This window comes from Nicotiana tomentosiformis, chromosome 8 (assembly GCF_000390325.3).
Source record: "Nicotiana tomentosiformis chromosome 8, ASM39032v3, whole genome shotgun sequence".
Classification (NCBI taxonomy): Eukaryota; Viridiplantae; Streptophyta; class Magnoliopsida; order Solanales; family Solanaceae; genus Nicotiana; species Nicotiana tomentosiformis.
In genome coordinates, this window is record NC_090819.1 from 93,225,489 (window position 1) to 93,247,625 (window position 22,137).

The window sequence follows — 22,137 nt, forward strand, 5'->3', positions numbered from 1 at the left end:
CATTAAATATTTGAGAGGAATATCACGAAAGAGGTTAGGGAGTAGCAATCATAAATCCATAATTATTAAAGTATTGGAAGTTAAGTAGATAATGGACCGTAATTTAATTTTCTTTTAACAAGAACTGCTAGTTTTATTTTTCATCATTCTTTTTAAAGAGTACATGAAGATACATTTCTTGATTATTTTACTAGTGTGCAAGTTATACAAGACCAAGGTCATTACAGCGCCGCCGTCTAACCCTCTGTCCAGCGCAAAGGGTCGCGCTGTTATCACCTAAATTAACGGCATTCGCAGCACCACGCAATCGAGCCCGTTTTAAGCAAAAAAGATACACAAATAAATACTACTCCTAACAAGTTCCTACATTTTTCAACCTGAATGCTATCTCGTCTTTGCCGCGCTCTTCACCCTCCACCACTACTCGCCATGGCGACGCGTGTTCTTCCACGCGCTCTCCATTCCGCACACGCTTCCGCCATGGCTCTCTCCACAAACTCGCATTTCAAACTTCCTTTCCCGCCTACGGCAGCTCATATTTCCCTCGCGAAATCTTCGTCAATTTTTGGTCGGAAATTTCATAATGGCTTGAGTTGCACAAGGGATAGGAAATGGAGTGTTGGCGGATGGTACGGTAAAGTGTTTGCTTCGCAGAGAGACTATCGGAAGTTTCGGAAACGGCCGTTGAAGAAGAGAGACAAAGAGAAAGAGTTGGAACTTAGTGTAAAGATTTGTATTGAAGAGCAATTGCCCGATGATCCTGAAATTTTGGTAATACCTCAGTTAATATTTCGCAAATTTGGTAATTTTGATTTGCCTATCATTTTTATTGAGTTTAAGTTCTATATACACTGATCTTGTGGCTTAAATCAGGTCGCTTAAAGCTAATTGTAGATAGCTTTATTAAATTACATTGATTGGTAACCTATAATAAATGGTAATTGACCTGATATAACAGGGTAAATTACACTATTGGTGTAAAAGAATCATTACACAGTGTATAAATCCTTTTTTTTTATTATATGTGAAGTTTTGAACTTTAGTGTTCAATTGCAAATATCAATAGGAAGAGCAAATGCAAATCATATGTATGCGCACTTTTTGGCACCTATTGAGCATTTGATGTCCCTCATCCGTGTAAACATGGCATTTCTGTGGATAAGACGAGAATTATGTTCATGAGCAATATTTGAACTTCTTTACTCTTAAGTCTTAACTATATCTTAGTATCATTTTCCTCTGGGAAAAAATATCTACTTATTGTTTAGAATGCCAAGGTCTCAACTGGAGAATAAGTAGGTTTTGCTAATTGAATTACAAGTTTCCCATGATTTCACTTCCAAACTGGGATTAATAAGAAAGAGATTGAGAACTAGTACTTGGAAAAAGACAACACAATGTGAATCCGATAAACGAGTTTCACGGGCCATGAAAGAGATACGATCATGCATACTTCCACAACGGATAATAGGGATTGAAGTTGCAAGAATTTCAGCATCAAATATTCTTCATCAAAAGAAAGAATTTCAGCATCAAATATGCCAAAATCAGTAAAATGGGCAGGAGCATGTATGCATTTTAAGTAAAGTAATCCTCCCCCTTTGAGCTAGTTGAAAATTCCAAGTAAAATTCCATCAAGAAAGTTTATGCACTAATTCTTTGCAGCAACTCTTATTTGTAAATTTGTTTCTCATAAAAAAATGTAAACCCGTTTCGTTCTATTTTATTCATTCCCAGTTTTGCCACTGCAGGATATTGCTGAAATGCTTCGTCTTAATGTTCCAATGGCTATGAAATTAGCATTTGATAATTTGAAAGACTCAGAATATCAAACGAGGGATAGAGTAATTAATGATGTTGGTTGCTTTGAAACTGTTGAATTATCAGTACTGCTTTGCAATGATGAGTTCATCCGCGAGCTTAATAAGGATTGGAGAGATGAGGACCACCCTACTGATGTTCTTTCAATGTCTCAACATATACCTGAACTTGAGCTTCCAATTGTAAGAACTAGCTGCATTATTTGCATGTCACACCTCATTTAAAAAAGCTGACCAGGTCCGTGTTCTACAGTTAATGTTGGGAGACATTGTGATTTCGGTGGAGACAGCAGCACGGCAAGCAGAGGAAAGGGGACAAAATCTACTGGACGAGATACGCATCTTACTGGTAGGTTCACATACTTCTGAAAAACTCTCTGTATGCTGCTGTTAAATCCGAGCTGTCTTACAGTTGATGACTGATTCCTGTCCCTAATTTATGATGCAATATGTGGTCATCTCGGAATATTTTCACTAAAAGAAAGGCTAGTCAGATCTCTTTCATTTTCTTACGATTTGGCTTTTACACTTTTTATTCTTTTCCACTCTTTTGTTGCATTCAAGCATTCAACATTGAAGACATAATACAACAAACAAGATTTGGTTTTACTTTTTTCATTCTTTCTCACTTATCGTGTACCGTCGAAGATGAAGTACTTGTTTAGGCAAAACGATATCTTAATTTGTGAATACTTTGACATTAAACATAACTAAAGAAACGAAGAAACAAATCCATGATTTAATCAGTTAGGTCACGTACGTTTTCGACACCTTAATTAAAACAAACTACAACTTCATGAGAGATGCACCATATTTGGACGGGAAATCTAAACAAAACAAGCCTAAGCTCCAGGAACCTCAAGTTCTCCCTCAATCCAACTTCACCGTTCACACCAATATTTTCTGAATAGCCACTATAGTGCAACACTATTCAACTAGAGTGACTAAATAATCAATCATAAATACTCACATCATTCAAATCTATAGCGATGAACAACACAAATCAATTTTCAAAAATTGACAATTGCTTACAAAACAAGTGGTAGTCTCAACCATCTGAATAATAAATGACAAAATACAATGTTCTCTCCAGAAGATGATTTTAGCATCTCAAGATAAAGAAAGCAACTCCAATGGAATTTTAAATTTCTTGTCAGAAGTCCTCAAACTGCAGAATTGAGCAAACTTTTCCCCAAAGCAGTGAACCAAGAAGCACAAAACAATTTTGGGAGCAAAATGCATCAAGATATAGCCAACATAAGCGATATTAATTTCTTCGAAAAACTTGACCTTCATATTTTTATCAATCTCTACCAACTATCATTATAGACGGGGACAAAAACCAGATTGTTATGATAAATGTTGTTTATTAAAGATACACATAAACTTAATATTCCAATTTCTTTAAATGGAGTACATGAGTCTTAGATTACAGATGTAATGCTTGTAGCTTCATTAAATACACCAGGTGTGTACAAAAAGAGCTAACGCAAAAACTATACTCCAACAATAGTCAAGGTTATAAATCAGAAACAAACCTTACAAAAAAAGCTATAGATGACCTTGACATATTACTATCTGATACTACCTTAAAGTACAACTAGAGCTTCATTAACAATGTCAATGTCACAACAAACTTGAATAGGAAGATTTCATTGTCGTTCTAGCATCTCTTTTTTCATATGTGACACTTTGTAGTTCTATTCCTTTTAGCTGGTTCCTTGACTACAAAGGGAAAAATGCCTATTTTTTCAGAAAATAATTCAACTCCATCTTCATCAAACCTAGGTCGCGCAACATCACTCGTAAACATAACTTTTGTTATGAAGCTCTTACTTTTGCAAGATCTATATGGGTTTGGCTCATGTTCTTCAGGAAGAATGTAGAACTTTGCAGATTTTTCGGTTAGAAAGAACCATTTTTCGTCTATGTAAACATAATTAAACATATCAATAAACATAGGATTTGAATGGAGTGTACCAGACTCAATCATTGATAGGTAGAATTGAACTCTTGCTTTCTTATTTTCCTCTGTCAAATAAGGCTTTATGACATTAGTATGTGACCTTATAGCTCCTTCTTTGATACGCCGAAAAACTATTGATGTTGACATATTTGTAGCACAAGCCAATGATCGAATATTTGTTCGACGGCAAAGAGGGGTTTCCTTGACCAGATTAACATCAATGTGAACTCGTTTCCTCCCAACTCTGCCGTCATAATTAGTAGACACATCTAATGAATTACCATTAGCAACACTTAATTTTGCCTGTTTCCAAATTCGTACCACTGTTCTTTTTGGAGTATTGAACAAAATTTCTGCTTCCTTTAGAGACCCATATTTTAGAGCCCCTCTTTTACTTTCCTTTAAAAGCCATTCTGCAATAGCTTGGCGCTTCTCATTTTTTAGTTGTATTCTTATTTTTTAGTTGTAACCAGAATATGGATAAATATAAAAAAAAACAGAGGAAGCAAAAATGAGTTCATCTCAATATCTATGTATAAATAGCCTTTGACTTAATCTAAAATGAAATTTAGTGGCGCCACAACAAAAATTATACCTACCCTAAATATCAGTAATACCAAAAGCTGTTGATTTGAGGAAAAGAAATTTTGAAATATATTTCCATTTCATCAATATAGTTGGTTAAGAATTGAAATTTAAAAATATACACCAAATGTAGAATAAAAAAATCATAGAGATCTTGTTCAAATCTGGGTTGCTTATAAATCCATAAAAATCTTGTTCACTCCGTCCGTAGAGAAAGAGTTTTTCTTTTTGGCTTTGGTCAAAAGGCTTACGGTGAATATCTTGTTGAAATGGGAAAGCCCCAGGATGGGGTAAGTTACTGGGGAAGACACACTAATGTGGAGAGAGAAGATGGGCCATGTCAAGTACTTTATCTGTTTTCCAGTTAGTGGGCCCTTAAGCGTATTATTTGAACTTGGTATACTCCCTCCGTTTCAAAAAGATTGTTTTAGTTTGACTTGACACGAAGTTTAATTTATGGGTGAAGACTTTTGCCAAATCATTTTAATATATACCATGTTCCAATTATACCCTTATGGTTCCACCAACTAGCTTTTGAATGGAAAACAGGTAAAGTACCTGATATGATCCATCTTTTCTCTCCACATTAATGTCCTTTCCCAAGTAACTTACTCCATCCTGGGGCTTTCCCATTTCAACAAAATATTCACCGTAAGCCTTTTGACTTGGTCAAAAGAAAAAACTTTCTTTCAACTCTCTCTACGGACGAAGTGAACAAGATTTCTATGGATTTATTAGCAACCCAGGTTTGAAAAAGATCTGTATGAATTTTTTATATTCTAGATTTGGTGTATATTTTTAACCAACCATATTGATGGGATGAAAATATATTTCAAAATTTCTTTTCCTGAAATTCAGCAGCTTTTGGTTATTACGGATATTAGGGTGGGTAAAATTTTTGTTAGTGGCGCCACTGAATTTCATTTTAGATTAAGTGAAAGGCTTATCTATTTATACATAAATAACTCATTTTTGCTTCCTTTGTTTCTTTTTTATATTTATCCATATTCTAGTTACAACCAAAAAATGAGGAGCGCCAAGCTATTGCAAAATGGTTTTTAAAGGAAAGTAAATGAGGAACTCTTAAATATGGGACTCTAAAGGAAACATAAATTTTGTTCAATACTCCAAAAAGAACCGTGGTACGAATTTGGAAACATGCAAAATTAAGTGTTGCTAATGGTAATTCATTAGATGTGTTTACTAATTATGCCGGCAGAGTTGGGAGGAAACGAGTTCGCATCAATGTTAATCTGGTCCACAGGAAACCCCTTTTTGTTGTTGAACAAATATTCGATCTTTGGCTTGTGCTATAAATATGTCAACATCAACTGTTTTTCAGCGTATTAAGGAAGGAGCTATAAGTTCACATACTAATGCCATAAAGTCTCATTTGACAGAGGAAAATAAGAAAGCAAGAGTTCAATTCTGCCTATCAATGATTGAGTCTGGTACACTCCATTCAAATCCTATGTTTACATAGACGAAAAAGGTTCTTTCTAACCGAAAAATGTGCAAAGTTCTACCCTATTCCCGAGGAACATGAGCCAAACCCATATAGATCTTGCAAAAGTAAGAACTCCGTAACAAAAGTTATGTTTATGAGTGTTGTTGCGCGACCTAGGTTTGATGAAGATGGAGTTGATTATTTTTTGGAAAAATAGGCATTTTTCCCTTTGTAGTCAAGGAATAGCAAAAATAGAGTTGAGAGATTCAAGGTTGAATATCAAACGGCTCCTTCAAATATTGATGAGTTAATAAATGCAGTTGAGAGATCTTTTAATGAGATGAAGGTTGAATCATGTATTTCTAACTCTACAATCTTGCATGATCGAGGTGATGAAAGAAAAGGTGGGAACAACTCCAAAGTGCCACATATGAAAAAAGAGATGCTAAAACGACAGGGAAATCTTCCTATTCAAGTTTGTTGTGACATTGTTAATGAAGCTCTAGCTGTACTTTAAGGTGTATTAGATAGTAATACGTCAAGGTTATCTATATCTTTTTTTGTAAGTTTTGTTTCTGATTTATAACCTTGATTATTGTTGGTGTATAATTTTTGTGTTAGCTCTTTTTGTACACACTTGGTGTGTTTAATGAAGCTATAAACATTAGGTCTGTAATCTAAAACTCATGTACTCTTATTTTAAGAAATGGGAATATTAAGTTTATGTATCTTTAATAAATTATCTTAACAATTTGGTTTTTGTCCCCGTTTATAATGACAATTGGTTGAGATTGATAATAGTATGAAGGCCAAGCTTTTCGAAGAAATTAATCTCGCTGATGTTGACTGCATCGTGATGCGTTTTGCTCCCAAATTTTTTTAGTGTTTCTTTGTTCACTGCTTTGGGGAGAAACTTGCTCATTTTTTGCAATTTGAGGACTTCTAGAAATTTAAAATTCTATTGGAGTTACTTTCTTTATCTTGAGATGCTAAAATTATCTTATTGGAGAGAACATTGTATTTTATTATTCTGATGGTTGAGGCTATCATTCGTTTTGTAAGCAGTTGTCAATTTTTGAAAATTGATTTGTGTTGTTCATTGCTATAGGTTTAAGTAAAGTGAGTATTTATGGTTGATTATCTAGTTGAATAGTTTTGCACTATAGTGGCTATTCAGAAAACATTGGTGTGAACAATGACGTTGGATTGAGGGAGAACCTGAGGTTCCTGGAGCTTTAGGCATTTTTTGATTTCCCATCTAAATATGGTGCATATCTCATGAAGTGTTAGATTGTTTGTCGAAGACGTACTTGACCTAACATATTTAATAGCAAGGGTAGTAATCGAACTCAAAAGTAGAAGGATTATCAAATTTAGAAAGGTGCCAATCTTTTTGGAACAGATCCATAAGAAAATAGTGTCAATCTTTTTAAAACAGAGGAGTATATTTAAATGATTTGGCCAAAGTCTTCTCCCAAAAATTAAACTCCGTGCCAAGTCAAACTAAGGCAATCTTTTTTAAACGAAGGGAGTATTGTGTTACAAATGAGACAATCGTTGTTTGTCTCCCCTGCAGGTTCATGGTTTGCTACATCTTTTGGGGTTCGATCATGAGCTTAGTGATGAAGCTGAAGCTGAAATGGAGAAAGAAGAGGAGATCCTTCTAAAAAGTCTTGGGTGGAAGGGAAAAGGATTAATTCAGAGTGCATATGATGCTGAGGATGCTGATAGTCCTCCTTTGGAGAACATTGGTAATGTGCATAAGAATAACAAAAAGATTGTGTCTTTCTTTGTTAAATTACTCTCTTCTAGTTATGTTGTTACTCTCTTTTGTAAGTTTACATTCCTGATTAATTGGATTGAAGAGATCATCTTACATGCCAACTGTGTAAAGATAGGAAGAAAGAAGGGAGTCTTCGATTTTACAGACCAAAGTTTAGCTACATCTTCTGTGATATGGATGGTAAGAAAACAGTTGTGATTCTTAGAATTGGTTCCTTTAATCTGTTTCACCTGTTTATTATCTTGTTGGTTTCTTCCCATTGTTGATGTAAGGTACCCTCCTGAACAGCAAAAGTCAGATTAGTTCAGCAACTGTTGAAGCTCTAAGAGATGCCACTTCTAGGGGTGTAAAAGTGGTGATAGCTACTGGAAAAGTGAGGCCAAGCTTTTTTCTTTTCCCATATCCTACAGTAGTTTTCTGATTTCATTCTGATCTAATAGTATCTCCCTATGCAATATACCATTTTTTTCCTCTGCCTCCAAGTAACTATCATAAGCCTTGTATTTTGTTTGGCAGACCCGTCCTGCTGTCATTACTCTGTTCAAGAGCGTAGGTTTAGCTGGAAAAGACGGCATTGCTTCAGAGGTTTCTCCAGGAGTATTCGTGCAGGTTTAACTTACTCCATCCCTATCCTTAGTCAATAGCATCTTCGATTTTCGAACCATTTAATCTTTCCAATTGGATATGGGTAATAGTCATTCACTTCAAAATTATGCAGAGATTCATTTAAGATAATCATAACGTCTTTTACTTCCTCCAGAAATTAGGGATTTTTATTGATTGTAGTAATCCTTCCTTCTCGTACTTTTGTCCCATTTGCTTTTTCACACAGTTTAAGTGAAATAGAAGGGTTTTACATGTTTTCCAACTTGCCTTTCCACAAAATATAATTAAGGGAACTTAAGTTTTTCCTTGACCCCCAAAAAAGAAGTGAGTTTTCATATGTTGTGAGTAAGGCCTGTATGTTGAAGGTCAGTTCGGGAACAAATATGACCATTTAACTTTTTGCTTATAAGATATCGAATTAGTATCGAAAGTTGGGAGAAAAAAGTACCCTCTTCAGGAAAAAAGGACACATTTCCTTTTATAAGTAAAAAGAACACATTTTATAAAATACCAAAATATAAAGTTGGTCATTGATCTTCATCTTCTCCCAAAATCACCCCAAGCAATATACAAACCCATATTCGATTCATCTCAAAAATCCACCATGAAAACCACTGTAGCGGCACACCCTTGAAAAAATATGGTACTAATTAGATTGTTTGTGGGTATAACACGTATGACCCAAAATGATAAAGACCGCTGCATATTCAAGACCAACTATTAACGAGTGGCATACGTGAGCCATTTTCTTAAGTTCAGCGGCATATTTGAGGCATTAGTTTTGCTAAAAGGAGTAATAGTTTCTTTTGTGGTATAGAATTTTATAGCTTTCACTTTTCTAATTTTTCCCATGGCTATAAGTTTCTTATGTTTTTCAAAATCATACACTTGTCAGGGGTTGCTCGTTTATGGCAGACAAGGCCGGGAAATTTCTCGAAGAAACTTGGATCTGAATGTGTGTAAAGAGGTATGTGCCTTTGCTCGTGGCCATCTTAGTTCCCTTTCATTGGTTTACAGTCTTATTCATCTCGTTCTTTCAAATCAAGATTTTTATACAATGCTATTTCATAGCAAGCAACATGTTATACAACATCTCTCTTGATCCACTACTCACATATCATTAATCAATCTCTTTGAATAAAAATAAATATAATTGCACTGCAAATTGTTGTGATTTACTAGGAGTAAATTCAAGTGGAAGGATGTAAATCATATGTTTCACGTGTCAATTTATTGGTTCTTTTATTTTTTAAAATAAAAATTGACGTAACTTCAATTTGTTCAGCAAATAACAAATGATTTTTAGATGCGTTCAAGGGTTTGTCTAGTGGTCAAAGAAGTGGATGCAAACCTGGAAAACCAAGGTTCAATGCATGAGGCAAAAAACACTATGTGATTTCTTCCCATTTGCCAAAGCCTTGATGGACAAAGTTACTCGGTATTTGCACTGGTGGGAGGTGCACGCGAGCTGGTCTGAACACTACAATTATAAGGAAATGACTCTTAGATTACCTTTCCTAACTAATATGGAAATCTACTTATTATGACTGTAAGGCTACCAATACATTGTATGTACAGTGCAGTTAGAATATATGCCGCAATTAAATTTCACCCTTCCACAGTTAAATGCACCCATCATGCATTGGTACCCTTCCACAGTCTATGTAGGACGCGAGCAATCCAACTTAGGCGACCTTTTCTCATTATATCCACCATTCAGGGTACTTGCATCTTTTCTAGGATGTGGTCATTTCTAATCATGTGTAGTATTTTATATGACAGCTCCATCTTAATATCTGCATTTATACGGCATATGTTGTGGATATAAAACCCAGCATCATTCACTGGTTTCACAACCGTTGTGTATAATCCTTATACGTTGGTGGACTTCGTTAGTTCAAGGAGTTCAAGTCCTTAATATTTCGTAAAGTTAATCACTTTCCAGGTGCTGATTTTTGTGAACTAGATTCACGTTGATTATCAAAAATAAAATAAAGATGGTTTATTTTAAGGTCTGAACATTATCTAGGAGAATTTTTTTTAATGAATTTCATTTTTTTCATTGTTTCTCTATGTTATAGATGGAAAGTAACTTCTACATTCTTCTACAATATATATTAGTTAAAGTACAAATTTGCGATTGCGCAATTGTTTTCTGAAAGTTGCAATTTTTTGTTTTAAATGTTAGTTTATAGTGATTTGTGTACGAGTATAAGAACATCCGGGTACTTTCTATTTGTCTTAATTACTTTCTATTTTACTCTTATTTATATATATACTTAACCTATTTTTCACTTTCACTTTTATTTTATTTTGATATGATGATAATATGAGTTGAGCTTAAAGAATGAAGTGAGGATTCATACCGCCGACCCCAACTTGTTTGGGACTGAGACGTAGTTGTTGTTGTTGTTGCATGATTATCATATACTTGGTTGATGCTGGATTTGTTGATTTTCTATATGCATACAAACTGTTAGTGAGAAATGCTCTTTACTGGGATTACGGCATACCAATTGAAAAACAGGTACTCCATCCACAAGGGTATATGTAAACTATGCTCCATAAGGTCTCATGCAGACACCAACACATGCTATTACATTTACTGGTCAATATGAGACCAGATTCTGATCATTCTTCAATTTACAGGCATTTCTGTACTCTCTTGAGCATAAGGTTCCTCTCATTGCATTTAGTGAGGATCGTTGCTTAACATTGTTTCATCACCCTCTTGTGGATTCACTTCATACTATATATAACGAGCCAAAGGTACCATACTTATCAATAGTCTATATCTCGCTAGACATTATATTTTCTTGACATGCCGTGCTGAATGCTTCATATCTAATCTTTTGCAGGCGGAGATTATTCCTTCAGTCGACCAACTATTGGCAGGGACGGACATACAGGTATGTTATTAAAATTAGCTGCTAATTATATGACGTACTTTCCAAGTATGGGTATGGGAAATTAACTGTAGGGTCACACTGTTGCCCTGAACATATACTATTCATCACTGAGGGGGAATTGCAGTTTGCACTTGTACGACACACACAAGCTGAAAGGAAAAAGACATCATTATTCCCTGGAAGAGTCTTTATTTTTCAAACTAGTAGCTGACTTAGGATGCTACACATACTTATGTAGTTGGTTAAATTCGACCATAGGTCTTTTCTAATTTTGGTGGCTTACAGTTTGTGATGAAAATTGCAATATTATGGAGGTGAAGCCTCCCCTCCCCAACTAAAATTTCTGTAGACGTCTTTTTTTCTTTTCTTTTTTTCTTATCGGGTTTGAGTTTCATAATTTACATATTATTGTAATCACAGTAGAAGTATGGGAAGAGGTGATGAGCTAGAACACGAGAGAGTTCCATAAAGCAAAACAAGCGGAGAGAAAAGGAAAGATAAGAAATAAAATTTAATCTAAAGAGATAGATTTCCCTACTATATTGAGGGCCGGCTTGTCGGTGAAGATGCAGATGTCAGTTTGCTAATGTGTCGGTTATTTTGGGTTGTAATATTTTGGCCTTCTCATGCTTATGGCTATTTTGTGTCTTCATGGGCAAGGCGAAAGGGGCCACAGTTGTACCATTGCAAGGTCTTGTTAGTTTTCTCAGGTTTTCTTTTTTCCTTTTTGGGGTGTTGATGGGAGGGTGGGGTCTTCTTTTTTTATTGGTATTGTAGGGGGGGCTTTCGGAAAATACATGATTAACACTCCATTTGTAGAAAGGGAAAAGAACTCCCCCTTTCTTTGGCATGGCACGCAAAGTAAAACAAGGTCCAAGCTAAATGGCAAACAGTTATGACCTTTTTTGTTTTCTTTCTATTGTGTTCTACATCTTTTTTAGCTGATTTAAAAAAAGTGTTTTAAATCTTTTTTCATGTTTTCTTCTGTTTATTCTTAAATTTCACTTTCGCCTTCCTCCCCGTTTCTTTGCTTGTTTAAATGATCTTTTGATTTCTGTAAGAAGGCTATTTGCCCCCCCCCCCCCCCACCCACCCAAACACACACACACACACACACACACAAAAAGGAAAAAACCCTTATCAATTTGTGCACCTGTTCTATTGGACTAAGAGCCTCCTGATTATTCCAAGTTAGATTTTTTTTCATTCAGCATCCATGTTCTAGGTTTGGTTGTAAATAATACTTCATTTCCAATTTGCAGAAGGTGATCTTCTTAGATACTGTGGAGGGAGTGAATACTACATTAAGACCGTACTGGGCAGAGGCAATTGGAGATAATGCCTCTGTTGTCCAAGCTTGTCCGGACATGCTTGAAATTGTTCCTCCTGGAACTTCTAAGGGCAGTGGAGTAAAAATACTTCTTGATCATTTGGGTGTAAGTCCTAAGGAGGTGAGTGCTGTTTTAATTTTGTTCCATAATCTCTTCTTTTACCTAGAAACATTGGAAGTTATTCAGAATTACATTGACAGAGTATTGATAGTTATCTTTCCAAAGTTTAACTTCTTAGCATTTAATCCTGATATACTTTTAAGTTTACCAAAAATTTCCCTAGGAACCTTTATTCAGCATAAATGTTGCGCCACCTACATTTTTATGTTGCTTCTATCGTTTTCTTTCCTGAAACATGCTTCATTCTCTCTGCACATCTGTAGATGTTACGGTAAATGGATTTTTAGCCCGTGATATATGTAATAGTAGAAGACCAGAAAAGTCTACCTCTTGAGCGATATCACCTCAGACACCTTACAATTTCTGAACATTTGGTGTTCCTCTGGTATAGACTTGTTCTTTCACTCGATATGGTGCAAATCTTATGATGCTACAGGGTGTCAGTGCAATAGTTTCGATACGTTAAAATTGCCTATATGAAGGAGTGAGCAGGAGATACCTATATTGTACAACCTCTCAAAACTCATGGAGCATTTTTTATTGGAAGATCTGTTTATGTTTTCCCCTAGCCTCTTAAAACAACAATGATTTGGTTGACACTATGGAGCTTTCCTTCTGTTGCTTCTGTCGGGTAAACAATTCCTTGCTCTACAGCCTTGATGGGGCCATGATTTGGGAGACTGATTGATTTTTCCATTGCATATTGTCCCTAACTAGTCTAAGCTGGAGGCAGAAATATGATGAAGCTAGTATCAACTTAGCTATACATAACCATTTTTAGATCTATATGGGCGTGCGCGGTCTAAAATTTTGTACTCTGGTTATAGAGTTTTCTCCAACTCTTCCACTTCTATTTTCAGATAATGGCCATTGGTGATGGGGAGAATGATGTGGAGATGCTTGAGTTGGCTTCTCTTGGTGTTGCTCTCAGCAATGGTTCAGAGAAGGCAAAAGCCGCTGCAGATGTGATTGGTGCCAGTAATGATGATAATGGAGCAGCTGATGCAATCTATCGGTATGCTTTTTGAGGCTGTGTTCAGGAATGGAAGAACCGGAAAAGGGGAAATGGAGAGGTTCAAAAGTTTTAAAGGTTTAGTTTTCTAATTTATTCAATTTCGAGGAAACTTTTCATTAAGCCAGCAATAAGGCTGAAGTGTGGAGCAAATTGCTCCCTTCTTATTTCATTCCATAGGTCCCATATAATGAGTTTAGATCAAGAATTTGCTTATTGTCATTTACCTTTCCTCTTAAGGAATGAGGAAACCACATTTTGTAACTGCAGAGAATATCATTTTTTTCTGAATATAGGGAGTGTCAATGGCATCTTTAACTCATTGCATGTGAGCCTGAGCTCATACATATTACAACCATGATTTAATTCTTAGAACTCTACATGCAAGATATTTATGTAGTGCTCCAAGTCCCCACATATCTGCAGATATTTGATTTGATAAAATACTGGTTCATTTTATCATTTCCAGACTCGAACAAGTTTGCTCTCCTAAGTCATAACCCTAAGATGTCGTTTGGTAGACTGCATTAGGGAAAATAATGCATGCATTAGCTTTGTGTATTAGTAATACCTTGTGTGGTACACTTTTTCAACCGATGTATAACTAATACAAGCATTAGTTATACACCCTATTTGGTATTATCCTATGTATAGCTAGCTAATGCATAACAAATCATGTTATTAGCAATACTAAGGCTATTAATGCATGCATTAGCATGGTTAAAGATAAAATTATCCTTAAAGTCCCTTAAAGCTAAAGAATATGGAGGGCATTTTTGTAAACAACTAATTTTCTTAAAAATTATGCAATGCATTTTAATTTTTAATACACCACACCAAACAATGGATAAGAAATAATCTTTGCGTAACTAATGCTTGCATTACTAATCCCTGCATTACTAATACACCTTATTCAGCACTATTCTTATTAAACCTGTTTAACGGGTTGGATTGACCCGTTTTTGGCTCGGACCAGACCGGTAGTTAGGGGGCTGGGTTAGGGGGGTTGGTCCGTATAAAAAAATATTCCGGTTAAACGGCTCGGCCCGGTTCAACGGCTATTTTTGAATTAATTTTTAATTTTTTTTTGAATTTGACTGTTGGCAACGGTCAGCTTCAAATTTGACCGTTGCCCAACGGAATTATTGCAAGAATAGCTCCTTTTTGGGCAATTTTTTTAAAAAAATAACACTTTTGTAATTACTAATTTAGCTATTTTAAAAACTATAAATACACCCCCTCTTCTTCATTTCTTCACTCATCTCTCATTTCTTAAACTCAAATCTCAATTGTCATTCTTTCATTCTTCACCTAAATTGCAATCAAGTATTTGGCTCTCATATTTTTTGGAATTTAATTTATTGTATTATTTGAAGTTTGAAGTTTGAACAATTGACGTTTCTTCGTGGTAACATTGGAGTTGCGAAAATTATCAAGAGTTCAACTTATTTCGGAATTCAGTGCACTCCCTCCAACTCTTTCTCTTATTTACTATTTTATTTGCATATTTAATTTTTGTTAGTAGTTAAATTTTTACAATATGTTTAATGCTGCAAAAAGAGTTTGTAATAAGGTTGCTAATCGGGGAAATAGAAAAAGAGGTACTACTTCAACATCTATTAGTAATTTAAATGACTCTACACATGTTTCTGAAATATCATCTGATAATAATATAAATTATGAACAATTACAGGAAGATTTCGGTATAGAAGATAATGAATTAGAAACTGAAGATGAGAAATCACTTATACCTAGTAGTGTTGGAGTTGGTAGTAGGGGTGGTGGTCGTGGTACTAGTAGTAGACCACATGTGGCCCCGACTACTAATCAGAGGAAAAGAAGTAAAGTTTGGAAATATTTTGACGACATAGAGAATTCTGATAGAGTTAGATGCAAACTTTGTAAAGATGATTTTAAACATAAGACTGTAGGAAGTTTAGGGGAGGCTGGAACACTAAGTAGACATTTGAAAATTACTCATCCTATAGAGTGGGGCTCTGATTTAGATGAAAATCAAGGAACTTTAAACCCTAGTACTAGAGGACTTATGAAATATGATAAAATGAAGGATCGTAAGGAGTTATCAAAAATGATTGTTTTGGGTTGTCTACCTTTTTCTTTTGCTTCTTCATCATATCTGACTATGTATATTCAAAGGATTTATAATCCTTATTTAAAGGTATCCCTAGAAGTATTTGTAGATCTGATATCTTTAGACTTCATGGGCAATATCAGACATACATACGTTATTTGCTTGACCACCTTCCTTATAGAGTTTCTCTAACTTCTGATATTGGCCATGGTGTAAATGGAAATGGTTATTTGAAAATTACATGTCATTGGATAGATAATAATTATTGTATGCAAAAATGCATTATTGCTTTTAAATATGATAAAGATCAAAGTCATACTGTTATTTTATAAGTATTACTATTTGCGAAGTTGTTGAATTTTATAATCTTAATAAAAAAGTATTGTGTATGTCTTTTGATAATGCTTCTAACAATAATGCCGCTATTTCAATATTAAGACTGCATTTGAAACCACTACTAGACGAAATTTTTCTTGTTAGGTGTGCATGTCATGTTTATGATTTAATCGTTAAAAGTGGCCTTGATTTATTTTTTTGAAGGCAATGCAAAACCTTTGAAGTTCTAGATTTATATTTAATAATTAAACTTTAAATTTACTCTTTTTCGTTAATTTAGTTGTTGTTAAATGCAAACTTTAATTTGCAAGTTTGAAATAAAAGTGCAATATTTTTCAAATTATAAGTGCAATTTTTTTCCATCTTCATTGTATTTATATTATCTTAAATTCTTAATGAAATATTCAAATATAAGAATTTTAAAGTCTTTGCATCCTTTATTCAAACACTCTTTTTATAAGATTATTTTTTGTTTTATATTTTTACTTTAGTTATACAAAATATATTTTAAAAAAATTATACACAAACTCGACCCGGCCCGGAACCGTTCCGGTTCCATTTTTGACCGGATGGGGCCCGAACCCGTTAAACCCGGTTTGTCGAACCCGAAACCCGGCCTGGATTGGTGATCGGCCGGTCACTTTTTTTCTCGACCTGAACCGGCCCGGCCCACCCGTTTGTCACCTTTAATTCTTATACACCCTACCAAATGACCCCTAAAAGTAAGATGCATTCACATATTACTGCTTGGTGTGTAATTGTTGGTACCACGCGAGGCGAATGGATCATAGGTCAAATGGATTCAACTGAACTCATCTACAATCAAATCTCTCTACGACAACATCACTTGATCCGATATTTTTTGATTTTGGTAGCGAATGAATGTTATACATCGATAACAACATTTGATGTTTAAATATATTTTGGCTGTTATAAACCAAAATTATCCATTTTTTTTAATGTTACATAAAAAGGTAAGTAAATTATTCAAATTTAAATACTCAAAGATATGTAAATTTTACTAATTAAATATTAAAGAAAGCTAACACAATATAATAATTTCGTAACAAAATGTATGAAGATTTAAACTCTAAAGTATACATTTTAAAGGTACTAGAAGATCAAATTATTTCAAAGATTGATGGAAAAATTCACCAATTGTAGTTTGTTCCATAGATTCTAGTAACTTACTTGCGATATAACGCTTGAATTAGCGAAGATATCCAAACTTTCAACGAAAGGACATCTAATAGTTTTCCCTTGAAGGCAATCAAAGAGGTTATCAATTGAATTTTCTATCTCGGTCCAAGTAGCAGCAGGTTGAGGTGAAAAAATTTAAACTTATTATTGGTGATCTTATTAGAGATTCTACATGTATATTATAGAGGGGTAATTTTACAAAGAGTGTACTACTATAAAGATGGATGTTGCTTTTATAGGTAAAAAAAACTATTATAGAGAGGTAGAATATAACATAAAAAATCGGCTCCGAGAAAAAAATGACTTTTATAGTGAATGACTATTATATAAGGATGTTGTTAAAGAGAGATGTGACTGTATTTCGACCCAACATGGATACACTCCGAAAAATTACTAGAACTTTGGTAAATAGTGGATTCTAATCCATAATTTCAAATGTTTAAAGAACCTTAAAATTTTTTTATTCATTTCTGATTGCTTTTAAAGAGACTAGGTATTTTTCAAGTCATTGCGACTTCATCCACTTGTGTTCATGAAATAACAACTTGTTGTAGATCGGAAAATTTGAGAATGCATGGCAATATTATGAAAAATATATCTTAAAATATTACATAAAATGTCATAAAGGATCTAAAGCGAAGAAAAAAAAGGGGAAATAATCTTTTCTTCAACTGAGATTAATAAATGAGAGGGAACAGATTATATATAAATGAAAAAGGACAGCATAGTCATCTCCCTAAACTACAACAAAATTTACAAAATTTAAGGTTAACACCAAGCAAAATATTATTTCTTATTATTGTACGATTTATTTTTTCTATTTTCCAAAATTTAATTTCTTGATTGTATTGAGTCATGGTCAGTCCTCTCTTCCATGACCACGGTGCTTCTTCACCATAGATTGTTCAGCACTGAAAGCAAAAGAAGCTGCAGTCACTGTGGGAAAAAACAAAAAAGAAGACAAAATAAGTGAAAATTATTGAGAAGAATGAAATGATTTTAATTGAAGATAAAAATAATGTTATACGTCAAAATTTTAGATTACTTACATGCAGATATAATGAATGTTTTACCAGCATAGTTTATATTTCTCTTAGTCCATGGACAGTAGCGAGAAGCAGCAAACTGAAACAGAAATGTATATTTTTAGCCGCTCCTAAAAATAATAGCTATTTTATATACTTTTGGCTGGCAAATACAATAATTTTGTATTTTACCCAAACTGAAACATTATCCCCAGAAAAAAGAGACATTTAGGAAGAAAAAAATACACAAAGTATTTCATTGGAATTATTTATACAAATCTATATACTATATTAAAAGTAAGAAGACTCTTAGCGAAATGTCGTTCCTCTTTTTTACTCTTTAAGAGTTTATTTTATATTGGACAGAGTAGTAATTTTAGTTATTTTCCTAATATGTAGGAAGTCATTTTATTTTTCTATTATTTAGGGACAAGCATTTAATTAATAGCCTAATATTTAGGACTTTGATATGGAAAATCATATAATTATATTTTTGTTGTAAAATATTTTATATAAGAGTCCTTGACGACCTTTTTTTTTGGTTAAAAAGTTTTAGGTTTAGTATTGTTTATTTTCTTTTTCTTTTTCTTTTTCTTTTTTCAGAACTCCTTTTCTTTGTATAATTTATGTCATTTGACTATACAATGAGCTACAATAATTTATTATTTTTCTAATTAGTTGGAAATAATTCATATAATATTTATTATTAATTAAAAAATAAATAAATTGCATTTTATTCTTGAAAAAATTATTATTTTCTATCAATTTGTTAATCCTCTTTGAGTCTTCTAAAATGAACAAGGGAATAACTTTTCAAAAAATCAAAAAAATTCTTAAGTTTTGAAGGATTATATGTGACTGTTGAAATTGAAAAGAAGCATGATAACTTATGAATTTAAAGCGATTGAATTAAAAATTAAAATAAATTTTTAGTTGAATATATTGACCGATGATTGAGAACTGGTATGAAGATTCATCATTTTTGGAAAAATTAACTTTTATTTTAACACTCAAAGATAATATTTTAATATATTATTTATAAAATATTTTAAAATTCTTTCTTATTGAAATAGTATACACGCGCAAAGCGCGTATCATAAGATTAGTAATAAAAAAAGAATAAAGATCATTTCTTAATACAAAGGAATAAAGGAGTAGTAATATTTTTCGAAAAAAATAGATTACCACAACTAGAGAAGTAATAGCACATGTCATGGAAGCTCCTTTAAATCCATCTTGAATGATGTCTGCATAATCAATCAAGATTAGAAGATTAAAGAAAACAAATGAAAGGATTAGACAAACAATAAGTAGAAATAATACAATATATTTCTTTAAAAAATAGGAAATGAAGGATCTTTATCATTTTAAGAGTAGAAAAAATGAATTAAGAGGAAAGAAAATTACGTTGAACGTCCTGATTTTTTTGTTCTTCGGTAATGGGTGGCATTTTGCTTATTTCTGTCTGCAATTATGATTAACAGAGGAATTTGATGAATTTTGAATATCAAGAAAGTGATGAAAATTGTTTGTTTAACAAATTCTCCAAAACTTAAGGGAAACTATTAAATTGAGTGGCCAAAATTTTGGTGTTGTTTGCTCTTTATAAGGATTAAGGAGGGATATGGAGTTTTCACCCTTTTGTCACAAATTTTTCATTTTTTTTATTCTTTTTTTTTTTTTGGCACAAGGCCCATGCCATTTCCTGCATCATATATTAAACAAAAATGAATACTTGCTATTGTATGTCACAGCTCATTAATTCTATTGATTTGAGAGTCAAGAACAAAAGTTAGGAGACAGAAAAAATTGGGAAGAATACAATAATTTTCAATCATCTTGTGCCCATCAACTTTTATCTCCATTTAGGTAGGGTAGAAAATGAGAAAATATCCTAAATTATTCTTTACTTTTTGGAGAAAGTGATCTCATATTGACCAATTACAATTTGAGCAGAAGAAAATAGTTTTAAATATATTTTGGTATATGGATGGGCCAACTCTTTGGGTCGTAATAGTGCATACGAAAGATTGATAGAGCTAGCGATGACAACGTTATTGTATCAACGATGTCTATTTTGTACAGATTCCAATAAATCTCTTGTGCCTTCAGCATAACGCCACCTAAGAGACGAATATCTTGTTTCAGATAAGCCAACAATTGTTGACCTATCTCCGGAAGATACTAAAGTCGTAATTTCTCATAGGGAATGGTGCCTTTAGAACCTAATTTCGGGCATAAATCCTGGGCCAAGTTATTTAGCGCAGCGGGAAGGAGAAGGTAGGAATCCCTTATACGGAACAATAATTTCTTTTTTTCATTTCCACGATAGACTTTTAACTCGTACATTTTATGCTTCCTCATCACCGTTTGGAAGGAGTACTTGCCGATCTGAGAAGTAAAAGCTCTCGTTACTATAATGCCATCGTATCGTGAAAAGTTATGGAAATAGACCGTTCGAATTTCTTTTTCATCTGATACCACAGCCGCTAAACGCTCTATAAAGTCGAGCATCATACGTTCACTTCGTTTTTTGAAATCTGATATTGAGAAATCGTTATCTTCACTGAAATATGTTTCAATATAATATTCAGACTTGGAAGCAAGATATTTTTTTAAGTATTTGATAAATTATTGTGTTTGACATTCTTTCCAAAAGTATTTTTGAGTGTCAAATAATTACGAAAAGAATTATATCAAAGGTCATTATACAATTAATATTATTTAAGTATGGAAATGATTTAAATATGCACGAGAGATTTTAATTATTTTTATTTACTTAAAATATAAAACATAAAAGAAAAATATATATTAAAGTTTTTAATCAATACATATAGAGAGAGAAAATTAAACAAAAAAGAAAAAAAAGGAAGAGGAAATTATATTTGCAAAATTGATAGATTAAATTAACGGGGATAGTTTTATAAGTATAAATTTTGGTAAGAATATTTTATCTTAAAAAATTTAATTTTTAATTATCGGAATTGGAAGAAAAAGAAATTTTCTCTACGAACTGAAATTTAATTTCTTAAGGGAGAGAGAATGATTGACAAGTGAGATTTGTTGAATATTTGCTTCAGTTACTAATTGCATTTTTAGCATAATAAATTGCTTAGTTTTAGGATGAATCTAATTTTTTGAAATTTTGTTATGCAGATTTTTGCAGATTATGTTTTAAGTTGGCTATTTAAAGCCCTCTATGTTTAATAAAAAAAAATAGAGAGGCAATTTCAACCATTCTTTTAAATTTCTTGCTGCTCCGTCTCTTTTAAAAAAAACCAACAGTGGTAGCCTCATTGGTCTTGCAGGATCTGTGAGTTCTTCTAAAGAACTATTTTCAATTATTTTTAACCAATTCAATTTTTACACTCATTTTTCAAACATAGCAAGTAACAATCTCTCTTTGAATGTCCCACAAATTTTCACCGGTGAAAACTATCATATTTGATTACTGAAAATGAAATTATATCTTGAAGTACAATCTATGGCAACTTGTAATAGAAGATAGGTAAAGGCGAACCTTGAATTTTTAAAACATGGGTGCACTACTAAAGAAAGAAGAAAAAGAAATATTAAGTAAAAATTGATCCATATACCTTTGGGTAAATAACTCAATATTCAACCAAGTGTATCATTCTACCTTTATGGATCATAAGTGCCAACAAATAATATTTGACTAATTCTAGAAAATATTTATACAAAATACTTAGTCTGACGAAAAAACTATGAGTTCACGTGTCCCATAAACTACCCTATAAATCCACCCCTAGGCATGGAGATTATCATACCGAGACTGCTTCTGGAGTTCCTGGTTCGTTTTGTGAATTGGAGGGAAAAAGAAATTTCGAAAAACTTTTTAAAACTCATTTTCAAAAAATCTCCAAAATAAAACTATGTACAAACGG

At 33.3% G+C, this 22,137-nt stretch overlaps 1 protein-coding gene across 1 annotated transcript; it reads left to right on the forward strand.

Annotated features, from left to right (window-relative positions):
- Window positions 1-237: 237 nt before the first annotated feature.
- LOC104097870 (endoribonuclease YBEY, chloroplastic) lies at window positions 238-13,901 on the forward strand. Its single transcript, XM_009604488.4, has 12 exons — window positions 238-771; window positions 1,752-2,003; window positions 2,074-2,169; window positions 7,395-7,569; window positions 7,713-7,781; window positions 7,874-7,974; window positions 8,118-8,210; window positions 9,103-9,174; window positions 10,857-10,976; window positions 11,066-11,116; window positions 12,379-12,567; window positions 13,428-13,901. The coding sequence occupies exons 1-12, from the start codon at window positions 382-384 to the stop codon at window positions 13,593-13,595; spliced, it is 1,776 nt and encodes a 591-aa protein (XP_009602783.1). The 5' UTR covers window positions 238-381; the 3' UTR covers window positions 13,596-13,901.
- Window positions 13,902-22,137: the final 8,236 nt, after the last annotated feature.

What these genes read in the sequence shown, in the direction of transcription:
- LOC104097870 (XM_009604488.4), top strand. Translation starts at nt 382, where the DNA reads ATGCTATCTCGTCTTTGCCGCGCTCTTCACCCTCCACCACTACTCGCC. An exon ending in TCCTCCTTTGGAGAACATTG is followed by an intron (nt 7,570 to 7,712) that starts GTAATGTGCATA and finishes AACTGTGTAAAG; the next exon opens with ATAGGAAGAAAGAAGGGAGT. An exon ending in TGGCAGGGACGGACATACAG is followed by an intron (nt 11,117 to 12,378) that starts GTATGTTATTAA and finishes TCCAATTTGCAG; the next exon opens with AAGGTGATCTTCTTAGATAC.